General features: G+C 34.6%; 1 protein-coding gene and 1 long non-coding RNA gene across 4 annotated transcripts in view; one reads left to right on the top strand and one right to left on the bottom strand.

Annotated features, from left to right (window-relative positions):
• conu (Rho GTPase-activating protein conundrum) overlaps positions 1-26,175 on the top strand; it is a 137,504-nt gene that overhangs the window by 83,130 nt on the left and 28,199 nt on the right. The window contains exon 1 of one of the 3 annotated variants that reach the window (XM_089727313.1): positions 19,589-19,686. The exons of the other annotated variants lie outside the window; for them this stretch is intronic. Coding sequence (XP_089583439.1) covers positions 19,656-19,686 — 31 coding nt within the window. The 5' untranslated portion in view covers positions 19,589-19,655. Of the gene's footprint in view, positions 1-19,588; positions 19,687-26,175 lie in introns of those variants that run through there. 3 annotated transcript variants of the gene reach the window in all.
• On the bottom strand, positions 22,257-26,129 carry LOC149502907 (uncharacterized). The gene is made up of 4 exons (XR_016323074.1): positions 24,680-26,129; positions 24,432-24,503; positions 23,855-23,975; positions 22,257-23,763 (listed from the first exon to the last, which is right to left on the bottom strand). It is a non-coding gene; the product is annotated as an uncharacterized LOC149502907 (long non-coding RNA).

Consider the following 26,175-nt stretch of genomic DNA (forward strand, 5'->3'; position numbering starts at 1 on the left):
TTGCGTTCGCCTCGGAACGTTTCGTAGAAATGTCCGGTTCTGGAACCGGTTGATGGCATGCGGGCCTCAAGGCTGACACACCAGTTCCGAATGCCGTTGGATTCTCGATGCTTATACGTAAGCTACTGTAATCGACGTCATTGGCTTTTAATTGTTATTATATATTCTAAGATCGATGTAAACAGAAGTGTTGAGCATCGAACGGTTTGATTCGTATATAACTTCAATTATACAAAAAAAAATTATCGTCAAGGTATTCCGCCAGAAAGATGAATAGAAGTTTTGGCTTGTAATGTGTAATATTTTGTAGATTTGTAAGCCTTTTTTTTTACAACAAAGTTGTAATGCCGTCAAAAAACAGCGAAACTTAGTTCCGTTGTGTAAATCCTGTAATTATTTAAAAGTTTTCGCGCCATAATTCTGTGTTCTGGAAGTTTCTAATAACACGGCTTTAGTACGACTCAGTTGATATCCAGTACCATTTACGCATACGCATTTTACCTGGATCTTCAACAAATACTTTAACTTTGAAAAGGTCAAAAATAAAACGATTTACATTATAATTTTTCCTCAACAAGAACGATTAATACTCCTTGAAATGATATATCGCGTTTCATGTCAGTTTTTAATAAATAACCACACATTTCCAACGGAATGTTTTGAAATATAAAATCCTGATTACAAATTAATTTACTCACAAATGACAACTAAATTAAATTGATGAAAAATGAGCACGCATCAAAAATGATTCAGTATAACTTAGTATTCGACAAGCGCTGATGATTTTTTAAATATTTTTTTTCATCATCCACATGATGATGATGTCTACAGGAAGAAAGAACCATCAATAGCGCTTCATCACCTATGTCGCTCTCGACTATTTGTAGATAAGACATTTATAAAACACGTTTTTTTTTTTCGAATAATTCATCGTCTTTTGATAAAACGATGAAGTTTAGTTTGAGCCAATAAGGCGACAGCGCTCCGGATGGTCGCCCGTTATGTGAGAAGATTCTATGTAACGGGACTTATGACCACAGCTGATCTACGCTTCATTGAGGAATGGGTGCAATCGATGAATTTCATTTATATGTATATTGTATATTTAAAAAAAAACCTTAATTATTTAAAACTCTTTAGTCTTTAGGATTTTTCTTCTGTGTCATGGAGTGAAGTATATTATTGGATAAAAAGGGAGTTCAGTTGTTCAGTTTTTTAGAGTTTATTAATACCGTTTACTGTAAATTTTTTTATATGAATTTAAAAAGAGATTAAGAGCTTTAAATATTGTGTTCTTATTATATCACAGAAAACACAAGACTTTTATTGTTTATTCATTCTGAAATACTCCATATCATTATATATTATGTATATAATAAAAAAAAAGTTTGTCTGCGATTTTGGAATACGATCATTTTACTGGTGGTAGGAAGTCTTGTGAGTCCGCACGGGTAGGTACCACCACCCCACCTGTTTCTGCCGTGAAGCAATAATGTGTTTCAGCTTAAAGGCTAGGGCAACCGTTGTACTTTTAAAACTGAGACCTTAGAACTCTTGTCTCTAGGTGGATGACGGAATTTACGTTGTATTTCTTAGACAATATTTTATGCTAGTTTTATACCGGATTATTGACTATAAGTATGGCTTAAAGATGGAGAAAGATTACACTTTTAGTCAGTGGCTACTACTCACTTCAACTTTAAATTACAACGGTACATGTATTGTCAGGCAGTGGATTTTTTTTAGAGAATAACCTGTCCTTTTTTTATGAACGTGTGTACACACACACACTACTGATATTTATTTGACACTAAATTCGAAAATATTTAATCGTCGACATGAAACGGGAATACATATATTGCAATTTCCAAATATTTAATTAATGTGCACAAAAACTTAACTTTACACAACTAATCTACTATCCATACTAAATGTGTGCAATCTAATCGTAATCCACACAGATATCATATTGAGTAATACCTTAATCACTGCTTTAAAATTAGTGTATGAGTACAAAAAGCCTCTTTGGTGTAATTAAGAGCGTAAGCGCTTTCAAGACTTGACGTTTGGAACCTCTAGGTCTGCGGAGGGACTTCGGTTCCCTCTGTATTTTGTACCGTATGTTCCATGAGGAGTGCTCTGAGGAATTGTTCGAGATGATACCGGCATCTCGTTTTTACCGCCACCGGAGTAGAGTTCATCCATACTACCTGGAGCCACTGCGGCCATCCACAGTGCGTTTCCAGAGATCTTTTTTGCCACGTACCATCCGGCTATGGAATGAGCTCCCCTCAACGGTGTTTCCCGAGCGCTATGACATGTCCTTCTTCAAACGAGGCTTGTGGAGAGTATTAAACGGTAGGCAGCGGCTTGGCTCTGCCCCTGGCATTGCTGAAGTCCATGGGCGACGGTAACCACTCACCATCAGGTGGGCCGTATGCTCCTCTGCCTACAAGGGCAATAAAAAAAAAGACTATAATATGGTAAATACTTCCTCTTTGAAGAGCAGAACATTGGTTTATTGATCAATGTTTAATGGCGCATCGGTAAGGAATAAATATATAACAGTTGGATACAAAACAGGTGGTCAAAGAGGTCCTGTAATCTGAATTACTACAAAAAAAACTTTCACATCATAACTACACAGATATAGGCAAGCACAGAATATACAAGAAGGGAAGTTCAATGATGTAGCCAGAAGCTTATCTTAATTACTTTAAAGCCTATTGAGGCGTAACACCTGCTTATAATCCGTGATTATGTTAATCGATAAACAAGATAGGTTTGATATTCATTGCGCGATATTATCCCTACGTCTTTTGTAAGCTACTGGTTCCTAAGAACTTACCTACACTCTTTACGTCTAGATCCTTTGGAACTCGACACATTCAATGACTAATGCAACTTGATTTCCATCACTGCTCACAATGATTGTATTGAATAGCTCCATAATTAGGACTCCGCATTGTAAAACTCCGTACAATTATCACTTATACGTAACGTGTTACGGCATGGTTGGTGATTTTGACGGTCATTCGATACTTGCACGCCAGTCGGACGTATTCCATGTTGTTATAGCTATTGAATGCTATCGCTATGGCGTTCGGAGTTTACGTTTTGTTCTGGCCAAATATACTTATTTTGAATGATACTGCCTACTTAAGAGATAAGTATAAAGCTTGAAATGCTTTTCAATTACGTTTGTCTATACTATATTATTGTTTTTTTTTAAACGATACTATTTCTTCATTATGGAAATCGTTAATGAGCTCTTGTTTCTGTGGAAAAAAAAATCAGGTATATTTCGATATGCCTAAGATTTGAAACCTAGTATAATGTCTAATGCATCAGGACTTTAAAGTTTCTGGTTGATTCTGAAATTGGTGTATTGCCGTTTTGATAAACGAGAAATTACCACGTGTCATAGAAATAATATAGCTCTCTAATTTACTCGCCTTCAATTGCCACCCGTCCATATTGAAATGAAAGTGAGTAGTTGTTTTATGATAAAAAAAACAATATTAATTGTTTGTTTCGGTTCATTTTTTGTCCGTGTATCAACTTAGTAACAGCTTTCGCTAAAACACAATAGCGAAACGATTGTCTTAGACAATTTCCAATAGAAATCGATCGCTATTAACGCACCCAATCGAACCTCACGTAGAGTATTAAATAGAAAGTTTTTATTAAGAAAACAGTAAAATCATTTTACAAGTGAAAGGAAAATTAGAGGTTCTCATATGCTTGTTATAAATAGAATAAAAAAGTGTAGACATTAATGTGACTGACATAAGGATTTTAATTGTTTGAGATAGTAATAGTCATTTCTAATTTGTAAGTTGATGATACTTCTATCGGCTGTTTGAGTTCATATAACATAGTACTATATAAATATGTACAAATATAAATAGGTCCTTTTTTAATATGTATCAGAATATAACATAATTGTGAATGAGATCTAATGCATTATTAAGAAGCTTAAAATTGGCTTTGTAAAAGCTATAATAAAATAAAAGGACGAAATTAAAATTGATATTAAATAGATTTAATATCAGTAATATGAGTAATATCTTAAGGCAGGTGACGGATGATAATACAATGTTGTACGATTGTTATTAGGAGTCCGTATTTATTCACACACCATATTCTCCCTATTAAACGTGAATTCATTTTTTTATTGCAGTTATAACGGACATAGGGTGACCTCGGAGAGAATTTTAATAGCTCTAATATAATTATTGTCAAAAATTAAATCGATATCGCTTCAAATGTTCTGTAATAAATTGTTGGAACTTGAATGTAATCTTTTTATACACATTCATTGAGATACATGTAATCACCGAGACTTATAATTGAACTGGGTGTCCCGTGAATCTACCCGCGTTATTTATTCGATTAAAATTTTCTTAACAAAATTTAAAATTCTTTATTTTACATGTTATAGTTAAAATTTGGTTAACGAAATACATTTTTTATTTCTTTCCATTTAGCTATGGTATGCGGCTCGGTTAAAATAACGGGGTATATTTGTAATTTATAAGTAGGAGTATCCTTATTTGTTGTGTTAAAATGAATCTTATATTTAGCATAGTTTAAATTCCTTAAATTATCTGAAATCAAATCTAATATGATCCTATAATTTTAAAGTAAATGTTTTCATAACCTAAAGCGATTTTATCCTCGTATTTTTTTTATCTTTGATATTTCTTTATGCCAGCTATATTTTTCGGTTAGTAGCGAATCACAAAGTTTACATTTTTTTTTGTTATTTGTTCTCAACTTATTGATTATTATTATTATTTTTTATTGCTTAGATGGGCGGACGAGCTCACAGCCCACCTGGTGTTAAGTGGTTACTGGAGCCTATAGACATCTACAACGTACAAGGTGGGTACCTTGAGATATAAAGTTATCAATAAGATCGATGAGATGTTTGTGAAAAAACATTCCTTAATAAACAAACAATATAGGTCGATGAACTTTGTAGATTGCTTGAGTGTTTTAATGTAGCATTTTTAATGTCTTGTTCAGGCAAAGGGATTTTATTAAATATGGTTGGGTGTGTTAAGTGGTTTTAGTGTATCAATAATATTAAATTCTTTTTGCGATGCGAATTCAGAAATCGTGCCGCTTATGTGTTCTTTATTTAAAATACTTTAAACGAACATAATATTTTCAATAACTTTAGCTGTAAACAGAGTAAGGTTTATAGCGCATGTGGCATTGACAATATGATTGCAATTTCCCTCCAATTAGATCATTGCCATTGTAATAAAAAGTGCTTTTTTATAGTTTAGGCTAGCTATCTGACATTAAGTGTTCGCTAAACGCTAATCCTATACTACTGGGTACTATCAGACGTGCTTTAAGACTTATCTTCGTGTCTTAAAACGTTTTTAAATTTAGTGTAAAATTTTTCCGGGTTTTTTTAAATTTTTTATTGCTTAGATGGGTGGACGATCTCACAGCCCACATGTTGTTTTTTTTTTTTGCTTAGATGGATGGACGAGCTCACAGCCCATCTGATGTTAAGTGCTTACTGGAGCCCATAGACATCTACAACGTAAATGCGCCACCCTCCTTGAGATATAAGTTCTAAGGTCTCAGTATACTGTATAGTTACAACGGCTGCCCCACCGTGCAAACCGAAACGCATTACTGCTTCACGGCAGAAATAGGCAGGGCGCTGGTACCTGCCCGTGCTGACTCACAAGAGACAATAACTGGGTACTGGCAGGGTCTAACTGCCCCGTCTATCTCTGTTCAGAATTTCTACAGTGATGCGTTTCGTTTTGAAGGGTCCCGACATATTATACAATTGAGACCTCATCGCTCAAGGTATGTCACGACATTCATGTTGTGAGGTTTATGCAATTCTTTAACAAGTTAACATCGGTTTAGCTCGTCCAATGAATGATCTGTGTATAATTTAAAGAACTATTCTAAAGCACTAGGATACGATTTATCGTCAGGCATTGCAGAGTCTGGCGTTAAGCCGTCGATGCGGTCGTCTTATATTCACTAAAGTACCGTACGTCGACCTCCATCTTACAATTAGAATGATGTCATCAGCTGACTTCATATGACAATAGAACCGTATCGTGATGAGCCAAGGTCGCGGTATCTTTAACATGAAATTTGGTATTATTAATGATGTCTGTTTCATTGTGTTTTGCATGATTTTAATTGGTCGAAATTCGTATATAATCATGAATCAAACGAGGCTTGTGAAGAGTATTAAACGGTAGGTAGCGGCTTGGCTCTGTCCATGGCTTTGATGATGTCCTTAGGCGGTAATTACTCACCATCAGGTGGGTCGTATGCTCGTCTGCCTACAAGGGCAATAAAAAAAATCAGATTCATTTAAGTTTCACATTTTCACTTTTGTTTGTTGTTATTGATATTTTTTCTTGTGATGCGGGAAAAAATACCAGTTTATAAAGGTTTTTTTTAAATCGATAACAATAAAAATCGTCAATAGGTACTAAGCAAAAAATATCGGTTTATCAACGGATTTTTTTTAACCCTAGTTTAACAACAGACAGGAAAATGGAACAAAAATTGTCTTTGCTTATTTATAGTATAGATTGCGTTTATGCAATTGAGTTTAAATTTTGTGCATTGGTTATTGATTGGCACCTTAGATAATGTTTCTGGTATATTACAAAAATAGGGCATGTGGCGTACGGGTAGTGTAAACAAATGGATGTATGTTTGATGTATGATAGCGTTTTCGAGTAACATTCCGTTTTGATGAAATCGGACACATTCAACGGGTGCGAGGAATAACATTGTAACTCAATTTTATCTGAATATGAGTTATATTCTAGTTGAACATGAGTTACAATGTTATTCCTTGCACCTGTTATAATATTACAGATTCTGATGCTCACGTAGTTACCTATGTGTTATTTATACTATCCAAACCAGGTTGTGGCAGTTCGAAGCCTCCCGCGTTATATAAATACTAGCGACCCGCCCTTGCTTCGCTTCGGAAACTGAAATTTATTATTGATTTCTCCACTAATTAATGGATGTTATTATACATATAAACCTTCCTCTTCAATCACTCTATCTATTAAAAAAACCGCTTCAAAATCCGTTGCGTAGTTTTAAAGATTTAAGCATACATAGGGACAGACAGATATAGGGACAGAGAAAGCGACTGTTTTATACTATGTAGTGATTCATGAATGTAAATGTAGATTTTTTTATTAAAACAAAACAATTATGCACAGTTTGTATAACTTTTGTCCTGTTCTGTCTATATATGTATATCCTGAATGGCACGATGAAAACTTTCAGATTGAGGATTTTTTTCGGATTGAGGTACTCAACAAATTGACTTCCACAGCAATGTCAACGACGAAGTTTACGTATGATGCTCGTTCAACCCACTGAGTTTGTCGCCGGATCTTCTCAGTGGGTCGCAATTCCTACCCGGTAGTAGATACAACGAAGCACTGCTCTTGCTAGGGCTATTGTTAGCAAATTCTCTCAGGTTGAGCCCGTAAGCTCACCTACAGGTTCGTGCGAAGTTGGAATAGCTATTAGGCTACCAACGATTAGGTAGGGAAAAAATAATAGTTTAAAAAAACTAAAAAACACGCTTTATATAAAATTCAACTAAAAAATAGAAAATAAATTTTAATAAATTTAAATTGAAAATAGTGTAAAAAATATATACATATTATATATTGTAAAAAAATTGTGTTTTTTAGTTTTTTTAAACTATTATTTATTTTTCATTTTTTAGTTAAATTTTCTATAAAAGCGTATTTTTAAAACTATTAAGTACTTTAACATCAATTTGTACCTTATCGACTATAGATAACAATTATATAAATTGGCAAAAATCTTATTTTGCAAATTGAATAATGGAATAATCTTATCAAATTAGTGTATCGTCATCGGTCCTCGATAAATTTACAAAGTTTGAATGAAATCTGGCCGTTTAAAGTGGGTCAAAATCGCGTCTAAAGGAGTCAGTTACAAACATACAAACATACATACAAGTGAAGCTAAGATAAAGCGTGTAAAAAACGCTTGTTAGAATAAACATCGTTTAAGTTTTTTATTCTCCATATAAGTTATCCTTTATTAATAGATAACAAATCAAAATAATTTAACATAAATCAATTCACACAGTAAGTTAAAGTTAAATCGTTTAAGTTAAATCATAATTAATAATTTTAGGGGCGTGTTTACAATTATTTTTTTTTGCTTTGATAGGTGGACGAGCTCATAGCCCGCCTGGTGTTAAGTGGTTACTGGAGCCCATGGACATCTACAACGTAAATGCGCCACCCACCTTGGGATATAAGTTCTAAGATTACAGTATACAACGGCTGCCCCACTCTTCAAACCGAAACGCATTTCTGCTTCACGGCAGAAATAGGCAGGGCGGTGGTACCTACCTGCGCGGACTCAAAAGATGTCCTACCATCAGTAATTACGCAAATTATAATTTTGCGGGTTTCATTTTTATTACATGATGTTATTCCTTAACTGTGGAAGTCAATTTGTTGAGTACCTCAATCCGAAAAAAATCCTCAATCTGAAAGTTTTCATCGTGACCATTTTGTCACTGAGCCCACACCACCACGCGGCCACGGCTCGCGCTAGTCACTTATTTTTTGTTTATTAAATCGACCCACTTTCCTACTTTGCCATTGAGTAAATCTAATTACAACAATTTACTATATTATCGAGGCTATAATATTGAGTACAGTGCTAAATTTTCGAATTGTTTTTAACTGGCAACAAACATTCATAGCTTTATATTTCATACAATTAAACCTTTACCAAACCGTTGGTCGGATCAGATAACTGCGCTCACTGAACTCTCTGTTGCGAATGCCCTGAGAGAAGCCGAAAACCGAAGCAAATGGAAGCTGAAGGTACAAAGAGCCACGAAGGGCTTTCAAGGACACGACCTTCAGCAATGAAGTATTCGACTAAGAAGAAGAAGAAACCTTTATTGATTTATGTAAATATCCAAGCCAGAAACACACGCGTTTGAAGACAATTTTTTATATCGAGAAGTGAAAGGATTATTGATTTAAGTGACATTTTTGCAAATTTACAGGAAAGATATTTAAAGCTTAAAACTTGGAAAATATTTAATAATAATAAAAAAATCTTTAACTATTTGAATGGGTTAAACTTGATTGAAGAAACTTAATTGTTAAGTTAAATTAAAAACGTCGAGTTGTTGATACTAATACGAAATAAAACGGACCTTTAATTACAAAGAAAAATGTCACTTAAACCAAATAATCTTTCACCCCTCAATATAACTTTATTACAGAAAATGCAAAACCTATTAATTAACATTTTAATGAAATATACAAAGGGATAGGCCGGTTTTGCACGAAAATTTATTATTTTTAAAATAAATTTCAATATCTAAGCGCGAATATAAAAAATTCCGGGTATTTTTTTTATTGCTTTGATGTGTGGACGAGCTCACAGCCCACCTGGTGTTAAGTGGTTACTGGAGCCCATAGACATCTACAACGTAAATGCGCCACGCACCTTGAGATATAGTTCTAAGGTCTCAGTATAGTCTGCCCCACCCTTCAAAGCGAAACGCATTACTGCTTCACGGCAGAAATAGGCGGGGCGGTGGTACCTACCCGTGCGGACTCACAAGAGGTTCTACCACCAGTAATTACGCAAATTATAAGCGGGTTTTGATTTTTATTGCACGATGTTGTTCCTCCACCGTGGATGTCAATCGTAAACATTTGTTGAGTACGTATTTCATTACAAAAATTGGTACCCGCCTGCGGGATTCGAACACCGGTGCATCGCTTCAACACGAGGACGTCTTATCCTTTAGGCCACTTTTGCACTGACGGTCTCAATTATGACTAACTACGCTTCATTAGCAATGATTTTAAACGTGTGCATAGTTCAGTTTTAGTTTATCTTTCTAGTTTCGGTTTCGTAGTTTCAGTTTCTCAATTCCGAGATCTGTCTCTATTAGTGTTTTATCTAATAATCTATGTGTGTATCGTGAAATGTCCTGATGAGAGATGGCAGTAGTGTTTGGTGGAAACGGTTTTTATTACTACTACTAGCTTAATCACCTTATGATATTTTATTTTTAATGGTATCAGTATTTCGTAGAACCTACACTCGCATATCCTTGCAAATATCTTCTAAATTGTTTATAAAGGTTTATAAAAAAAAAAGCAAACAAGACTATGAATTCTGCACTATTAAGTCCAAACTGGATATTGCCGTCACCCACATTATTTAAGGATCTAGTTCTGCGTAGGACGTAGTTTTGGCAGTACTGCAATTATTTTTGTAAATAGTACCTACGCTACTCTGAGCGACATTGCATCTTATCTTGAAACCTTCAAAGCTTATTTTCGAATGTGTATTCATAGATCTAGTCTTACGTTTGATTTGGTCTTCGTGGTAATTAACTGTGTCGAATTTTTTTGGCTTGTCTCTTTTTCTGAGACATCATGAATCACTGTCTTAATTCGTTATGGCTTGTTTAATTTTTTTATTTCACTTGTCCGGTATAATCGTGAGAAATCAACAAAAAATATATGTATTTTAGGCGTAAAGGGCGGAAGTTCTTTCGCAGTTGTTAAGCTCAGACGTGAGTACGTGAGCGTAATTGTAGTAACAACTTATTTAAAAACGTGTTTAACAGTTGATATCCATGCGAACCGAGCTGTCGACAGGCCCTGTCAATAAAAGTGTAAATAAAAATAAATGCTCATAATTTATTAAAGGCTATTTTGATGTATTCACAAACACTGATTAATTATTTCTTCGATGATATGATTAAAGGTAAACCACGTTTTTTGCTAATTATTTGTAATCATTATGGCAATAAAATAAATGTTATTTTTGAACAATTCAAAGGTGTACCGAAAATGGTCATGTAGACATTTTTAATTGAAATTAGAAATAATAAAATTTTTGCATGTTAATTTAAAAGAATCCACATACCTATCTTGGAATTTGATAATTCATGGTTTTTCCTTTATCACTACATACTATAAAACAAAATCACTTTCTCTGTCCCTATATCTGTCTGTCTCTATGTATGCTTAAATCTTTAAAACTACGCAACGGATTTTGATGCGGTTTTTTTTAATAGATAGAGTGATTGAAGAGGAAGGTTTATATGTATAATAACATCCATTAAATAGTGGAGAAATCAATAATAAATTACAGTTTCCGAAGCGAATTGAGGGCGGGTCGCTAGTCTTAGAATAAATAAATCGCGAAAATGTATTAGGTAAGTAATTTACCTATAATAGATATTTTGGTACACATCACCGTCGCATCGCTCAATACAAGTACACCTCCGGTAACCGTACTCGTCGAATTCGGCAAAAAGTTCGACGTGCAACCTAGCCTATGCATCAGCTCGCTGAGTTTCTCGCCGGATCTTCTCAGCGGGTCGCGATTCCGATCCGGTAGTAGATTCATTCGCGAAACAGCTGCTCTTGAGTTGTTAGGTTTTCTTCGGAAGCGCTTGGGCAGCTGTTAGCAAATCCCACCCCTCCTGGTTGAGCCCTTGCTCGCCCACCTGTCCTGGTGAAACTGGAAAGGCCTCCGGGCCGCCAGTAATACTGCAATCATACAAAGAAAACAAGTACACCGGGGATCTTGCGTGTTGGCTCACGAACGTGTCATCCTTTTGTTGTATATAATTTTGCATCATTATCTGTTCTCCATATCCCGTGAAGTGTTTACGCTAGCTTGTACCCTCGGAAGCGTTTGCATCCTGATAGCTTAAACTGACACTTCGTACAATTACTAGTTCCATGCCTCTGAAGGCTGTGAAGCTTATGTAAGTAGGTATTAATAATTTTTATGTCATGCATGAACCGGCCCGTCATTAGGAATCAACACGAAGTCACCATTGATTTTAACCAGTACTTAATCACCCTTGATATCGAAACGCGTGGCTGTTTCATAGTTCCATACGAAATAAGGTTTATGTTATGTATTAAGCATTATATTGTATGTTTTATATGTACATAATTTTATTATGTAATTTCCTAAATACTCCATGTAAAGATTGACTGTAAGAGATCGCATTAATATCGTTTTAATTTTCATTCATTTATTTCGTATATTGCCCTTATTTTGCTGTATTTAACAGCAACAAAGTGTTATTTAAAAGCAACAAAGTGTAAGATATTCTCAGTGGGTCATGATTCCGATCCGGTGGTAGATTCTGCGCCTAGACTACCAGCGGATAGGCAGAGAAAAAATGTATTTAACATTTTATTATTGTATTGCATTATTTCCCCCTTGAGGGTGGTAATTACCTATCAATCTGCATACAGTAAGCCCCGTTAATATCTTGTGTTCTTGCTCCATATTTCGGGATAATTTAATGCAATAGAAATAAAGTTGTTTGCATAAATTATAATGTTGTTGTAGAATAGTGCGCTCTTGCATAATGCAGTTTGATAAAATTTAAAAGAGCGTTGAATTGAAATTGATGTTATTATGTATTCATAATATGAACAAAAAAAAGATGTGTGGTTTCGTGGGACACCAGAAAGGAACGAAGTTCCATATATAAAAAAAAAAGAATTACGAGAAAAAAATCGCGCGGTGAAATATCGCTGTGCGGAAAACAAGGCCTTATTCCACGGACTTTTTCTTACGGTTTTACTATCACATTTTTTCAGTCTGGTCGCGCAGCAAAATCCCTATCTCCTCCAAGCCTGCCGTAAGGAACTTCGTTCCAAAAATACATCTCACAATTTCATTAATATCAATTCATGTACAACAATATTTTCAGTGAGCAGTAACAAAAGAATGGGTGGTAGCGCCGACTGATTGTAAACACATAAGAGTAAACAGTAACGTGACTGACTGATTGTAAACACAATGGCTTCGACGAGAGTGAACTTTCTCGTGCGACTTCGTATGTGCATTATCGGCCATTGTTCTGTACTATGAAACTGAGAATTGTGTTGGGGAATAACGAAAATTCTTTATAAAATCATGATGTTTTGCAAACATATCAACTTTTGATTCTCTAACAGGTACTCTAAAACCTTAGTAATACGGATGATAATTTAATGAAGGCCTCGGTGGTCGACTGCTTAGTACTACGGGATCCGAAATCAAGGTCGGGATATCTTTGTCAAATATTTTCGGATTAGCGTCTTCGTCTTTATATTGAGTTTGGGCATGTAGAACACTAGTAAAGATCTTAGTAGGGGCCGTCGGATTATAAATAAACAAATGTGGAACACTTCTTTATTGGTTTCCGTTTCGGCCATGTCATGTCACTCAGCTTAAGAGTTCGAAAGTCCGAGACTGACTAATTACCATTCTGTTTCCTTAAAACCGTGTATTCACTTATTGTGTAACGTGCAGGTTAAGTGGAAATTTATTTATTTTGTCATTATCCACTGAAATGTACAAAAGCATTTGGGATGAATGACAAAGGGAGGATGATCTTCCTCCAAGCAGATGGAATTACTCGGTAAGCCGATAACTTAAGCTAATTTATCTATGTCATCGTCCCAAATGTGATGATTGTTCGGAATCTTGAAAATGTTGTTAGCGAGATTCAGGCATCTGTCAAATATCTTGCGTTTTATGATGGCTACCAACACAATAATTGTATATCTATAGAGTAATATAATAGGTATATTGCAAACTGGCCGACTGTTAATAGAGATTGTCGAAGCTATTACTATGGATTCGCCTTTTTTAATTGGGAAAAACTCTTCAAACTTACTAAGATATCTAAGCTCAATGCCTACTGCAATAACGGGCGACTGTTAGTGAATTTCAATAAATAGTTTGCTTGCTCAAGTGTGACGTAAGGCTGTTATAAAAAAAAAAAGTGAAATCTTCTACACAAAGGTCTCTACGCTTCGTCGCCGCTACCGCACCCTTTTCAAAGCACCGTGAGAATAATAGACACGGACGACCTCTCTCCCAAGGAACACAGCGCAACCCGTGGGAAGTTTTAGCTAAACAAACATTACGCTTACAAAAATTCGGGTGTGCACAGCCAAGATAGGAGATATGTTTTTTTTTATTGCTTAGATCGGTTGGACGAGCTCACTGGTGTTAAGTGGTTACTGGAGCCCATAAACATCTACAACGTAAATGCGCCTCCCACCTTGAAATAAATGTTCTAAGGTCTCAGTATAGTTACAACGGCTGCCCCACCCTTCAAGCCGAAACGCATTACTGCTTCACGGCAGAAATAGGCAGGGCGGTGGTACCTACCTGCGCGGACTCACAAGAGGTCCTACCACCAGTAATATGTTAACGTTGATTACGTCTAAAAGAAATGGAAGCTCTGTATGTAGTCAGTATTCATTGAATAGGACTTTAACCCATAGACACAGCCGACTGAGTTTCTCGCCGGATCTTCTCAGTGGGTCGCGTTTCCGATCCGGTGGTAGATTCTGCGAAGCAACTGCTCTGGCTAGGGCCAGTGCTAGCAACACTCTGGTTTGAGCCCCGTGAGCGTACCTACACGTCAAGGAGAAGCTGAAATAGCCTCTAAAGGCTATCAGCATAGGTATATAGGAAAAAATAGAATAGGATTATAACATTATGACTTTATTTCTCACTAGCGACCCGCCCTCGCTTCGCTTCGGAAACATTAAAACACACATGAAACCAAAAAAATAAAATAAAAAAATAAATAAAAAAAAGTAGCCTATGTCGGCTTCTAATGGAAAAAGAATTTTTCAAATCGGTCCAGTAGTTTCGGAGCCTATTCGAAACAAGCAAACAAACAAATCTTTCCTCTTTATAATATTAGTATAGATTAAAATTTGGAACTAGGGACACGGACAGAAAAGGTTAACCGATGACGTTTTCTATATAATAATATTAATACGTGAAGCAAATACTTTGTCCCCCTTTTTATGAAAATTGCGCGGACGGAGGAGTATGAAATATCCCACACTTATAGAGAATATAGAGAAGGAGTGCACAATGCTAATATTTTTTTTAAATAATGCATAGAAGATACATTAAATCAATAAAGAAAACATGACACACACTGCCATGTATTTGATATATACACATATGTTTATATACTCTTTTTTTTATTGTCAAACTTTAGTTAATGCTTAAAGTCTGTGGTCAAATTGAAAATAGGTTAATATTGTTTATCTTTAATATTATTTGTCTAAAGTGTAGTCTTGGCGAGATCTGTGATTATAGAAGTATAATAATAGTCTTTGACAATATAACCATAATAATGTTCAAACTTATAATTTCAATTAATTATAGTCGAATTTCGACTACTGCGGGACCACTATATAGTTAACAAGAGTTAACATAACTGTGGAGACAGACGACAGTGTAGCCGCATTTTGTACTACGACCAATTATTCTGTATCTGATCCGTTTTGAATACTTAACGGTTTCGTCGGTGTAGTTCGAGTCTATAAGCCGTAAAAGTTGTTCTAATTATATGATACTACGTTTTGCTAAGTGGGTTGTAAGTAGATTCTCAGTTAAAGCACGATGTTATTCCGCTACACGAGGACATATGTATATCGCTAGGTGCACCATTGTACATTTTCAAATAATAAACCAGGCCATCATACTAGAACAACGGCTTAGATTAGTGCTAGCACAGAATCGATTGAAGAGTGTTAAGGCACGGTTAATTTTTTTTTTTTTTTTTATGTTTGAAAGTTTACTGGTGGCCCGAAGGCCTTTCCAGTTTCACCAGGACAGGTGGGCGAGCAAAGGCTCAGCCAAGAGGGGTGGGATTTGCTAACAACTGCCCGAGCGCCTCCGAAGGAGACCTAACAACTCAAGAGCAATTGTTTCGCGAATGAATCTACTACCGGATCGGAATCGCGACTCGCTGAGAAGATACGGCGAGAAACTCAGCGGGCTGATGCATGGGTTAGGTTGCACGTCGACCTCTTTGTCGAGTTCGACGAGTACGGTTACCGGGGTCCCTAAGCCTGCCCCTAGTATTAGAGCTGAAGGCATCTAATGCAAAGGTTATTGGATCTGATGGATCCGTAAGGACGTGGGCACGGTTTATGCTACGCTATGATCAGAGGTGGTTTTATTAATTTTTAATGGGCTTAAATTATTTATACTCCAATACTTGGATTCTTATTGACTATAATATATTACACGACTCTACAAAAAAATTTTCGTTCTTTGTCATAAAGTTTATACTATTATTTTCCAGTTAGTTATGCACAAAAACGAAAAGAAAATACCTTTTTTCGGTATAAAGTTTGCTTTTGTGATAGTTATAATAATAATACTCATTTTTCAATTTTTTCATAAATTTTAATTGATTCCGCTACACTTCTTATGCCGAAATATCGCGCCATATTATTACATAGTGGATTCATGTCACGAATAAAGTCCAAAATGAATTTGATTAAAAAAATAGAATTGCTATGTATATAAGGGTTGTTCACGTAATGTAGTTGTTATTTTAGTGACTTTTAGAAAAGCTAGAGAAAGCTCTATTTACCAAAAAGAGAGGGAAATATTTTGTTCATCTTTCAAAGTAATTGTGTAATTGGTGATCCTGAATAATAATGTTGAAAGTTGATAGTATTTTAATAAAACTAAGATCGTAATTTTTTTTAATATAGTCGTAAATATTCATAATTTATGGACAGCATTAGGATAAAAAAATTAACAATTATTGTATACTTAAAAACTAATAATAAAATATATTTAATTATATGTATATACATTAGAATTAGTTAAAAAAATTTACTGGTACTTAAAACTTAGACAACGTGATCTTAAGATGACCTGAAGAAAGACAAAAGTGGATTCGATCTTTTAATTTTTAGGTCGAGACATAAGGATGTACCGTTACTCTCTTAGTACCGAATACATTAGGCACCCGATATCAAGCACAGTGTGTTAAGTGCTGGTAGTGTACCAACAAAGTGTACATGACGAGAATCGATATTCAACTCGCACTCTTTAAGACGATTTGAAAGTTTTTTTTTAACGTAGAACTTATAAGGCAGCAACGTCCGTGGAATTGCTGTCCACGAGCGACATTGACTGTTTATTATCCAATATGATGTTTGCTTACTTTTTTTTTTAAGAGATTTTATGACCTGGTAACTGAGACCTTTAAGTCATGTCTTATTTTAATTTATATTATTCATATTTTTATGAAAAATGATATTATTGAGTGAAATGAAATGAAGATGATTAATTTGAGACACTAATCAACTGGGATGAAATTAAATGAAATGAATTGAGATGATATGGGATGAAATATAATCTTAGTAAAATGGTGGTCATTTACTAAGATTTTTTCAGTGGACTTTTTGGAGGATCCCGAGAAGTTACGTCCAGCGACTTTGTTTTATTTTCCCACATTTGTGCACTTTCACAGATATCTAACAGTTAATAAACCACCATTATTACACATTTAAACCCGAAGAAACACTAAATAGACAAAATAATCAAAATAAAATCACACAACTTCACTCCTCGCGTTCCCGCCGAAAAGTCCATGTTTGCTTACTTTGGCAAATATGGCAAAGACTGGAATTAGAGGCTTTCTAAATTAATTCACAAAAAAAAACTGTATTTCATAACATCTTAAAGATTAGGCTGTATGTTAATAACACATTTCAATACTAGCCACCAACTAACCGGAGAACTAATACTTAAGTTCATCTCTTTTCTTTGGTCCTTGATGCGTGTGCAAATTTTCTAATTTTAAAATGGCGTTTAAAGATACCGTTACACATACACTCAAACATACACGCCTACTAAGCTAATAAAAACGTGTTAAATAACAAACATAAAGGCTTTCAATTTTTTTATTTTAGTACAATTACGTCATAATATGATGTATATAGTGTACTGATGATATATGTATGTATATACTGACTGTAAAATCAAATGATTACATATTCAGGAAGACTAAGAAACAAAGAAGCAAAAATTCTTGCTCGACTAATTACTGCAATTCGTCACAAACGAGGAAGTTGAGACTTTACATGGATACGCTATGTGTGTGACATAATGCACTGTCAGAGACAAAGATATTGATATGTCAATGTGACAGGCCACACGTGTGGATATTCGCGTATTTAGTCTCAAGAGCGTGAAAAGTATTGCTGTTCGGCAGTACGGATTAAAGATTATTACAAAATTGGTAATATGAATTATACAAATTGTATATTTTGAAAATAGGCTACAAGGTCTTGTTGCCGCTGACCGTGAAAAATTCAAGAGAAAAGGCGACCTTTACAAAAAACAAAGTGTCAGACTAATTTGCTATGATTGTCTTGTTCATAGACATTAATTTCGTTGAAGAAATCTATGGTTTGTACACAAGTAGTTCAGCAGTTTTTAATGTCTTCATCGTAATCGATGTTTCTCGATCGCTATAATATGTCCTTCTTCAAACGGGGCTCCTGATCTGAAGATTTGGTTCTGCCCCTGGGATTGCTGAAGACCATGAGCGACGGTAAGCACTCATCAACAAGGAAGCCGTATGCTCATCTGCCCACTGAGCATTAGAAGAAAACCAAAAGTAAATTAAAAAACTACTGGTTAAAATAGTAACGTATAAATTAGTATATCAACTGCTTAAAACATTTTGTATTCATTGATTTATTATTGGTGGTAGGACCTCTTGTGAGTCCGCACGGGTAGGTACCACCACCCTGCCTATTTCTGAAGGGTGGAGGGTGAAGGTGATTTGAAGGGTGGGGCAACCGTTGTGACCGAGACCTTAGAACTTTTATCTCAAGGTGGGTGGCACATTTAAGTTGTAGATGTCTATGGACTCCAGTAAGCACTTAACACCAGGAGGGCTGTGAGCTCATCCACCCATCTAAGCAATAAAAAAAAACAAAAAATTAAGTAATTTGATGTCGCACTTTTTAAATTTCAAGATTTGCTTACTATTTTGTTTACTACGAGTACCTATTTTGTTTACTATTCAATTATTCACTTACGTAACGTTCACGGGTACACGGATCTAAAATACCAGGTTTTGTTTTTACCGATTAGCTGGTGCGTTCAATGCTGTGGTAGGGAATGTTGTGAGTCCGCAATAGTGAACACCATTACTATCGCCTATTTCGGCTCCCAGGAAATGATGTGGCTGATAAGACTTTAGCGCATGGGAGCTATAGCTACAATCGCTGCATAGTGCTAAGAGCTGCTTTCAAATCTAATACCTGAACGAATATCGTGGTCTGCGGAAGCGCTGTGACCCAGAGCATGTTCCAGAGATGGTAGTAGCAATGGACTCTGCACTGGTGGCAGGTGGTGGTGAATGGATGATCTTGAAAGAATCCTCAGAGCACTTCCCATGGAACATGGATCATTTAAACGGAATCCAAATATGTCGTGACTTTCCTCATAGATTTCAAATGATACGTCTGACTTTGAATAAACCTCGAGTGGCGGCCACCAATAACTGCCAAACTGATTCATTAACATAACTTTGACATTAGCGATTCAGATTTTTTTAAAACGTATTTTTTTTCTCTTTTATATAAACACGATTGAATTGTAGGAATGTGTAGATAAAATATAGATTTATCTGGTTTTTATTTTATTATCTTGTTTTGCATATTTTATTCGCAGTCTAGAAGCTGTTCTCATTATGAGAAGTTGTGTTTTTGAGAAAATCTCAATATTAATGGATTATTATGAAACTACGTCGTATTTTAATAGCGTTGCGTAAGTGAATTACTTTGTTGTATTAAATTTATAAAAAAAAAGTATATTTTTTTGTGGAAATGAACATTACCTTTAAATTGAACCTTAATACTCGTGTCATAAGGCTGGTTGCGCGATTCAATTTGTGGGTTAGGCTCCTGTAACCGCTTAACAATAGACTGGACGTGAACACATCGCTCGTTTAAAACCAATTACTTGCATTTAATATAGAAAACAAAAGAAAAAAAATCGACATTAAATCTTTTAAGTACTTTTCCGCAAAATAAATTTAGTGATTAGTGACAAATTTACGAAAAATTCTAAGAAGTTAATTATCTATTTTTTTCTACGAACCTATTCGAGCTGCCCTAATGCGTTTATTTGTTTACGAAGTTCTTAAATGCTCGTTAACATAACATTAAGTGGTTTGTTATCTAACATCTACGACTGTCTGCGGCGGCCACGGACTCATTCAGTGTCCAACGTTCGTGAATTGAACATCTCTTGTGTATATTATACAGAAATGGTAGTGATTCTGAGGTTTAATTCGAAGGAGTTCACTTTTCGAACTCCAAAAGGTGAGTTTTTTGTTTGTTTGTTTAAGTCCTCGTTCAATCTCGGGATAGGTAACATTTTATAGCATATAACATATTTCAAGTAATATTGAGAGAGTTCTGAGATGATTTAGTAATTCGGTTGTAGACAAAAATTATTCGTGTAAAAACTAAAGTTTTTTTTTAATGATAAGACACGTTGTCAGTAACTGTTATGGGGCAATTCTTATTCTTCTCCATCGTTCCCTCACTGCTGAGGATCGTGAACACATGTGACTTTCCTCCACAGTGCTCGATCATTTTTGGCACGGACCGCATGATATTTAAAGACCATCGCCAACTGCTTTCTTATAACATAACCGAATACTATTGTCTTTTTATTATTGCTTAGATGGGTGGACGAGCTCACAGCCCACCTGGTGTTAAGTGGTTACTGAAGCCCATAGACATCTACAACGCAATGGCGCCATCCACCTTGAGATATAAGTTCTAAGATCTCAGTATAGTTACAACGGCTGCCCCACCCTTCAAACCGAAACGCACTACTACTTCCCAGCAGAAATAGGCAGGGTGGTGGTACCTACCCGCGCGGACTCACAAGGGGTCCTACCACCAGTAAAGTAGCTTCTCTGATTCTTCAGAGTAAAACGAGTCCTTCAATAAAATTGAATGTGGGTGGCGGCTCCCGACATTACAACAACTGTAAAATAATATTTTTGTAATTGTATTTAGTTTTTTAATGCACGCAATGTACTCCAAATTTGTTATATAATGCTCACTCAGGTCAATAACCTCACGGTCTTATACATCACAGATTGCGGGTGTCGTAAAATATGCCATCAGTAATAAAAAGTCTTATTCTAAAATGCATAAAGTTTATCCTTGCAAATTGAGCGTCAGCATTCTTGATGTGATGTTGTTTGTGTGATTGATGACGCGCTTTTTTTACCCATAAATATAGATTCGATGAATATCGATATGATTGCTTTATTTTTCAGTTTTTGACTATGAAAACTGCTAACAAGTATGTGAAGAAGAAGGGATCTAATTTATTCTTCCCAGTAACAGCTTTCTGACACAATTAATGTTTTTTAAAACAATACGTCGTTCGTAAATCAATAGCGGTCTAAAATATGATTTCAAATATTTTTCATTCATAACTCAAATCGGGAGAGTTCGTATGACACAATGCGCGTTTAAAAATATGTTGATGACAAAAAAAAATCATGCGAAAGAACGAAAATAGTCTGTCTAGACGCGATGCATTTCTGAAACGACGTAATTTCCGGTGCAGAGGTGTAAGTTCTTCCAACAAACAGCCACAGAGCACCTCACATTGATCTGTAGCTTTAAAATTCTATTAAAAGACAAATAGAATTTGTATTTCTATTTCAGAAACCTTGAGGAGCATTAACAAAGACAACATCAGTAACCGTAAATTATTTAAAATCGCATTTTTTCTGTTTACCAACCACGGAAACACCGAAACGGCTTTTCCAAAGAGATAACTTTCGAATGATTCTATAAATACGTGACCATAATAAAGGCGGGAGCGTCGCGCCGCCCGCCCAGTGCAGTCCGACGCGCGACGCGGCACGACGTTTGAATAGAAACGTCATCGCGACGTGACGTTACACCGCTGTCACGCTGTCATTATTGATGTCTGTCAACGTCATCGTTTGACGGAACGAACACGTAGTGCGGCTATTTCTGTGTCCAGAAACATAGATTATACACTTAATATATTTGAGATAGATGCGCAACTCTCATTTTTATTTTTGCTTTAGTTAGAGCCCAGGACAGCAGGCGTCGCTGCTGTCGATTATTAATCTCCCTACCCCCACCAGGTGGCTTTTTAGTAATTTTAATATTTTTTATAATTAACTCTCTTTATGAAAAAATCTTATCGTTTAGAATCGCTGAAATTCCCGGTAGTACTTATGAAATATTAAAGAACGTTTGATTGTGTTCAGCATTCTAATCGATAAGACCTTTTCATACAGAGAGAAAACAGTTTTTTTAAATAAAAAGCTGTAATTCTCTGTAAGCTATTTAATTTCCCTATATTACAAACAATTTACTGTTAAAAGATAGTATGAACGTACAATTGTATAAAATTTCGAATAACAATAACTCCTCTAGATTAATCCTACTAGAGTACTTAATAACATTAAATCGAAAGTTATCTAAAAGTTAATTAAGTCTAGATAATCAAATCATTCAATGTCACTTAAGTCATTTGTGCGAAATATAAACATGTCAGCTTTCCATTACAAACATAGTAGACAATTTGAATTAAATTTAATAAATTTGTTTCTTAACTATAGCAGTTCTTGCTTAAAGTTGATCGTGACAGATCATGACCTTGTATGAAAATATTACATCTATAAACACTACCTATGCTTCGTCATACAATAATTGTCATTTATACTAGCATTGTAGAGATAATACACACACTAAAGTGAATACTAAATTATTCTTAGCATTCTTATAAACATTTAGAAATTTAAGAAACGATTAACCCACAATCATGTTCATAACATGTGACATTTTGTTCTGCACAAACGTTTTATTACATGATTTGAAAAACAAAAAATGTTTAAAAAATGTAATGATGATTTAAAGTACTCTTAAATATTGATAGTTTGTACTTAATGACGCTTATAGTAATCTTAGACATGATTACATTAGTTATACTTTTATTCCCTATCTAAATTATTTCTATTCTGACGTTTCTGATGCTTTAGCTTTGGTAATACTAGATGAAACAAACAGCAGATTGAAAGAAAATCATCTTAAAGTTAATTACATTCATTACAAACCATTAGTTTACATTTTGTTAAAAAAGAAACTGGTGTTCGTTACATGCAAATGAATTATAAACATACACATGCAAACATAAAATGTAAATTTATCTTTTAATCCAAATTAAATGTACACTAATATTACATCTAAATAATAGAAAGGGTTTCGAAAATTTTTATTGCACTCAACAGCAGACGAGCACGCAACCCGGCCCGTGATAAGTGGTCACCAGTGCTTATAAACTTCAGCAGTGCCATAGGGGTTGCTGTCTATCACTTAAGTTTTAATAAATTATTAATATACTCAGTCACAAGCATATTGATTTCACATAATGAAAATGTAAGAAACATAATCATGTTTGGGCATTTTCATTTATATCTGCTCATACAGAAAACACAACTTAGCAAATATATTCCACAGTAAATCTAAATAATTGCAAATAATGCTTTTAAAGACCGTTGACTTTTGATCATTAATTAAAATCATCTTCTCGTAGAATTTACAAAAGGTTATTTACAAAAATTTATATCAGTATTTTCATATATTACTAACTTACTAATTACAACTATTCAAACGTAATACTATAACTATAAGAACTAAACAACCTATTTTAAAACAAAATTGGCATCAATTTAGTTCTTATGAACTATTTCAATTATTAATTTATCAATTATAAACATATTTAAAAAAAATTAAGATCCCTTGAGAGTTCACGTTCCTTGCTGAATCAGTTTCTCTTCTGAAACAGAGAAACAAAGTATCTTAAGTATGTAACAAATATTGAAAAAATACGACCATGAAAAATTTAGTGTTAATGTTATCTTACTTACAAATTAATATATTACATAACACGTTCTGGTTCAAATATAGTGCATCAATATTTTCATGTTTCAGACATTTTAGTGCTCCTTATAATTTTTCCATAAAATTTTGTCATTATCAAACCTTTGTCTACAAAAATAAAAACATTATTTTATATTGGGTAGAAGGATGAACGTGGTCACAGGCCACTTGGTGTAACTTAGTTATCAAACACCAGGAAACAAAACGTGAATGCCATTATCTAACTTTGGATGTGAGATCAATTGTGCTGTATTTTATTTAAACAGGAAAGCATGACTGATTGATCATTCCAAAAAACTAGTTCGGGCCCACTTGACAATAAGCATATAATACGCTGAGTTGCAAAACATAAATACTTCCACCCACTCGAGACAATTTTATTATCTGAGGTGTGTGTGTGATAGTACGAGACTTAATACCGACTGTTTTGATCAAAACTTAACATATATGATAGCTAGGCAGCAGAAATAGGAAGGACCATTAGTTGGTGCTAATTCATTTAATTATATTATGAATAATAATTATGTTAGCAAATAATATACCGGGAAAATAGTGTCAACTCACCGTTATCAAGGCATCCGAAATAGCATTTCATTTTCGATCTTCGAGGCATGCTGATTTTTAATAATAAACATTCTGTAAGAAATGAAAATAGTTACACAGGCTTACGAAACGCTAACGAAGAAAAAAGTATTGGAGCCAAGTTATGTCTAAAGAGAATTCAAAACAGAGTTTCTCAATGTCTAATCGTCTAATATTCTCATAAAGCTAAAAGTTGCTCTAAATTAATACTACAACGTAAAATAACTCACACCAAGACCAAAAAAAAACGATTTAAAAAATTAAATCGTTACGACATTTTGAAAACTTTTTTTTTTTTTTTGAGATTGTTTTACGGCCCTGGAATTTTGAAAACTTCAAAGCAGTGTTTCCACTTACGTTTTTTTTAACACATTTTACCCTAGTTTCTTTTGAATTTACCCTAAAATTTCCTAGACAACTTTCATAAATCCTTTATATGAGTCGACTATTATCAAAGCCGGCAATCTGACTTTTGGACAATGATTGGTAAATCAGAAAAACGAATTATTGACTTTATATTCCATTGGCAGTCACAAAACTCTTCGGAACGACATCTTAGATAAATAACAGGTTAACTATTAACCTTTATTTAATGCAGGTTTTGAACCGTATTCTTTGAAGGAGACGATTATATTCAAATAAATCTGTATTGACATATCAATAAAATTTTTTTGTCCAAATGCACAGATTGCCACCTTTGATAATAGACGACTCATATAGAAAGCGTAAATAAAATACAGAAAATAAACCACAGCATATTATTTAATGTAGGTATATATAATATAAACGCCCCCAGAAGATCATAGATCTATAGGATTAGAATTTTCAAGGAAGTCGACGCATTGCTTTTATATTCTTTTGCTGCACAACCTAACACTGTTCGGTTCTAAAATTGAGCAATTGTTTGCTGGCAAAGTTGGGAACTTTCTATGAAGCAAGCCGTTCAGGGTTTCATTAGAAAGCCTGTTTCTTTTGTCAGTTTTTAAATTTGAGAACACTGAATAATCTTTCCACCTCAGTCTTTGAAGAAGGAACTGCTAGCAAAAGTGAAATGACAATTACAAGGTTTTCGTAAATGAAATTACCATGATAATCTTTCATGGTACATGAAGTACCTGTATATTACAATACAAGTAAGTTCTGGTGACATCAACGAAAATAGGTAAATAAAAATTTGGCGGATTATACTTATTGGGATTCTGGGGAATCCCTAAGAAAAAGCAGTGGCTTAATCTATGATTTACTTTACTAGAGGGTTACTGTTGAATCAAACCTTTATAGTTTTTATACACAACTCTGTTTTATTCTTTTACTTGTCAACTCGACTTAATGTCATTCTCTCTCCATAAAATAAAATGTTCATTGTTTTACTTTAATTATCGTTTATTTTAAAATTCACAACAGTTACTAGTATAGGCTTTGCTTTTTACCCCGAAATATCCTAAATCCTGGTATTTTTTAAATTGTCTTTATCATCCAAAATATCAGCTATTTTTCCCTAAAAAAGGGAGAATTCCCTAAAAGTGGAAGCACTGCTTCAAAGTACGCTACATTTTTTATTGAGTCAGAACTCATATCTGCCATCTAGTGAGTTTATTAGATCATTAATGCCTAAAAGTTACAAAAATGACGTCGCCACAGGAGTAAGATGACGCTAGTTGTATGTTATTTTCCTTTGTATGGGAGTTGCACCCCCCTGTCCAGAAACTTACGTCTTTTTAACAGT

Source organism: Bombyx mandarina, chromosome 05 (assembly GCF_030267445.1).
Source record: "Bombyx mandarina strain Sakado chromosome 05, ASM3026744v2".
NCBI lineage: Eukaryota > Metazoa > Arthropoda > Insecta > Lepidoptera > Bombycidae > Bombyx > Bombyx mandarina.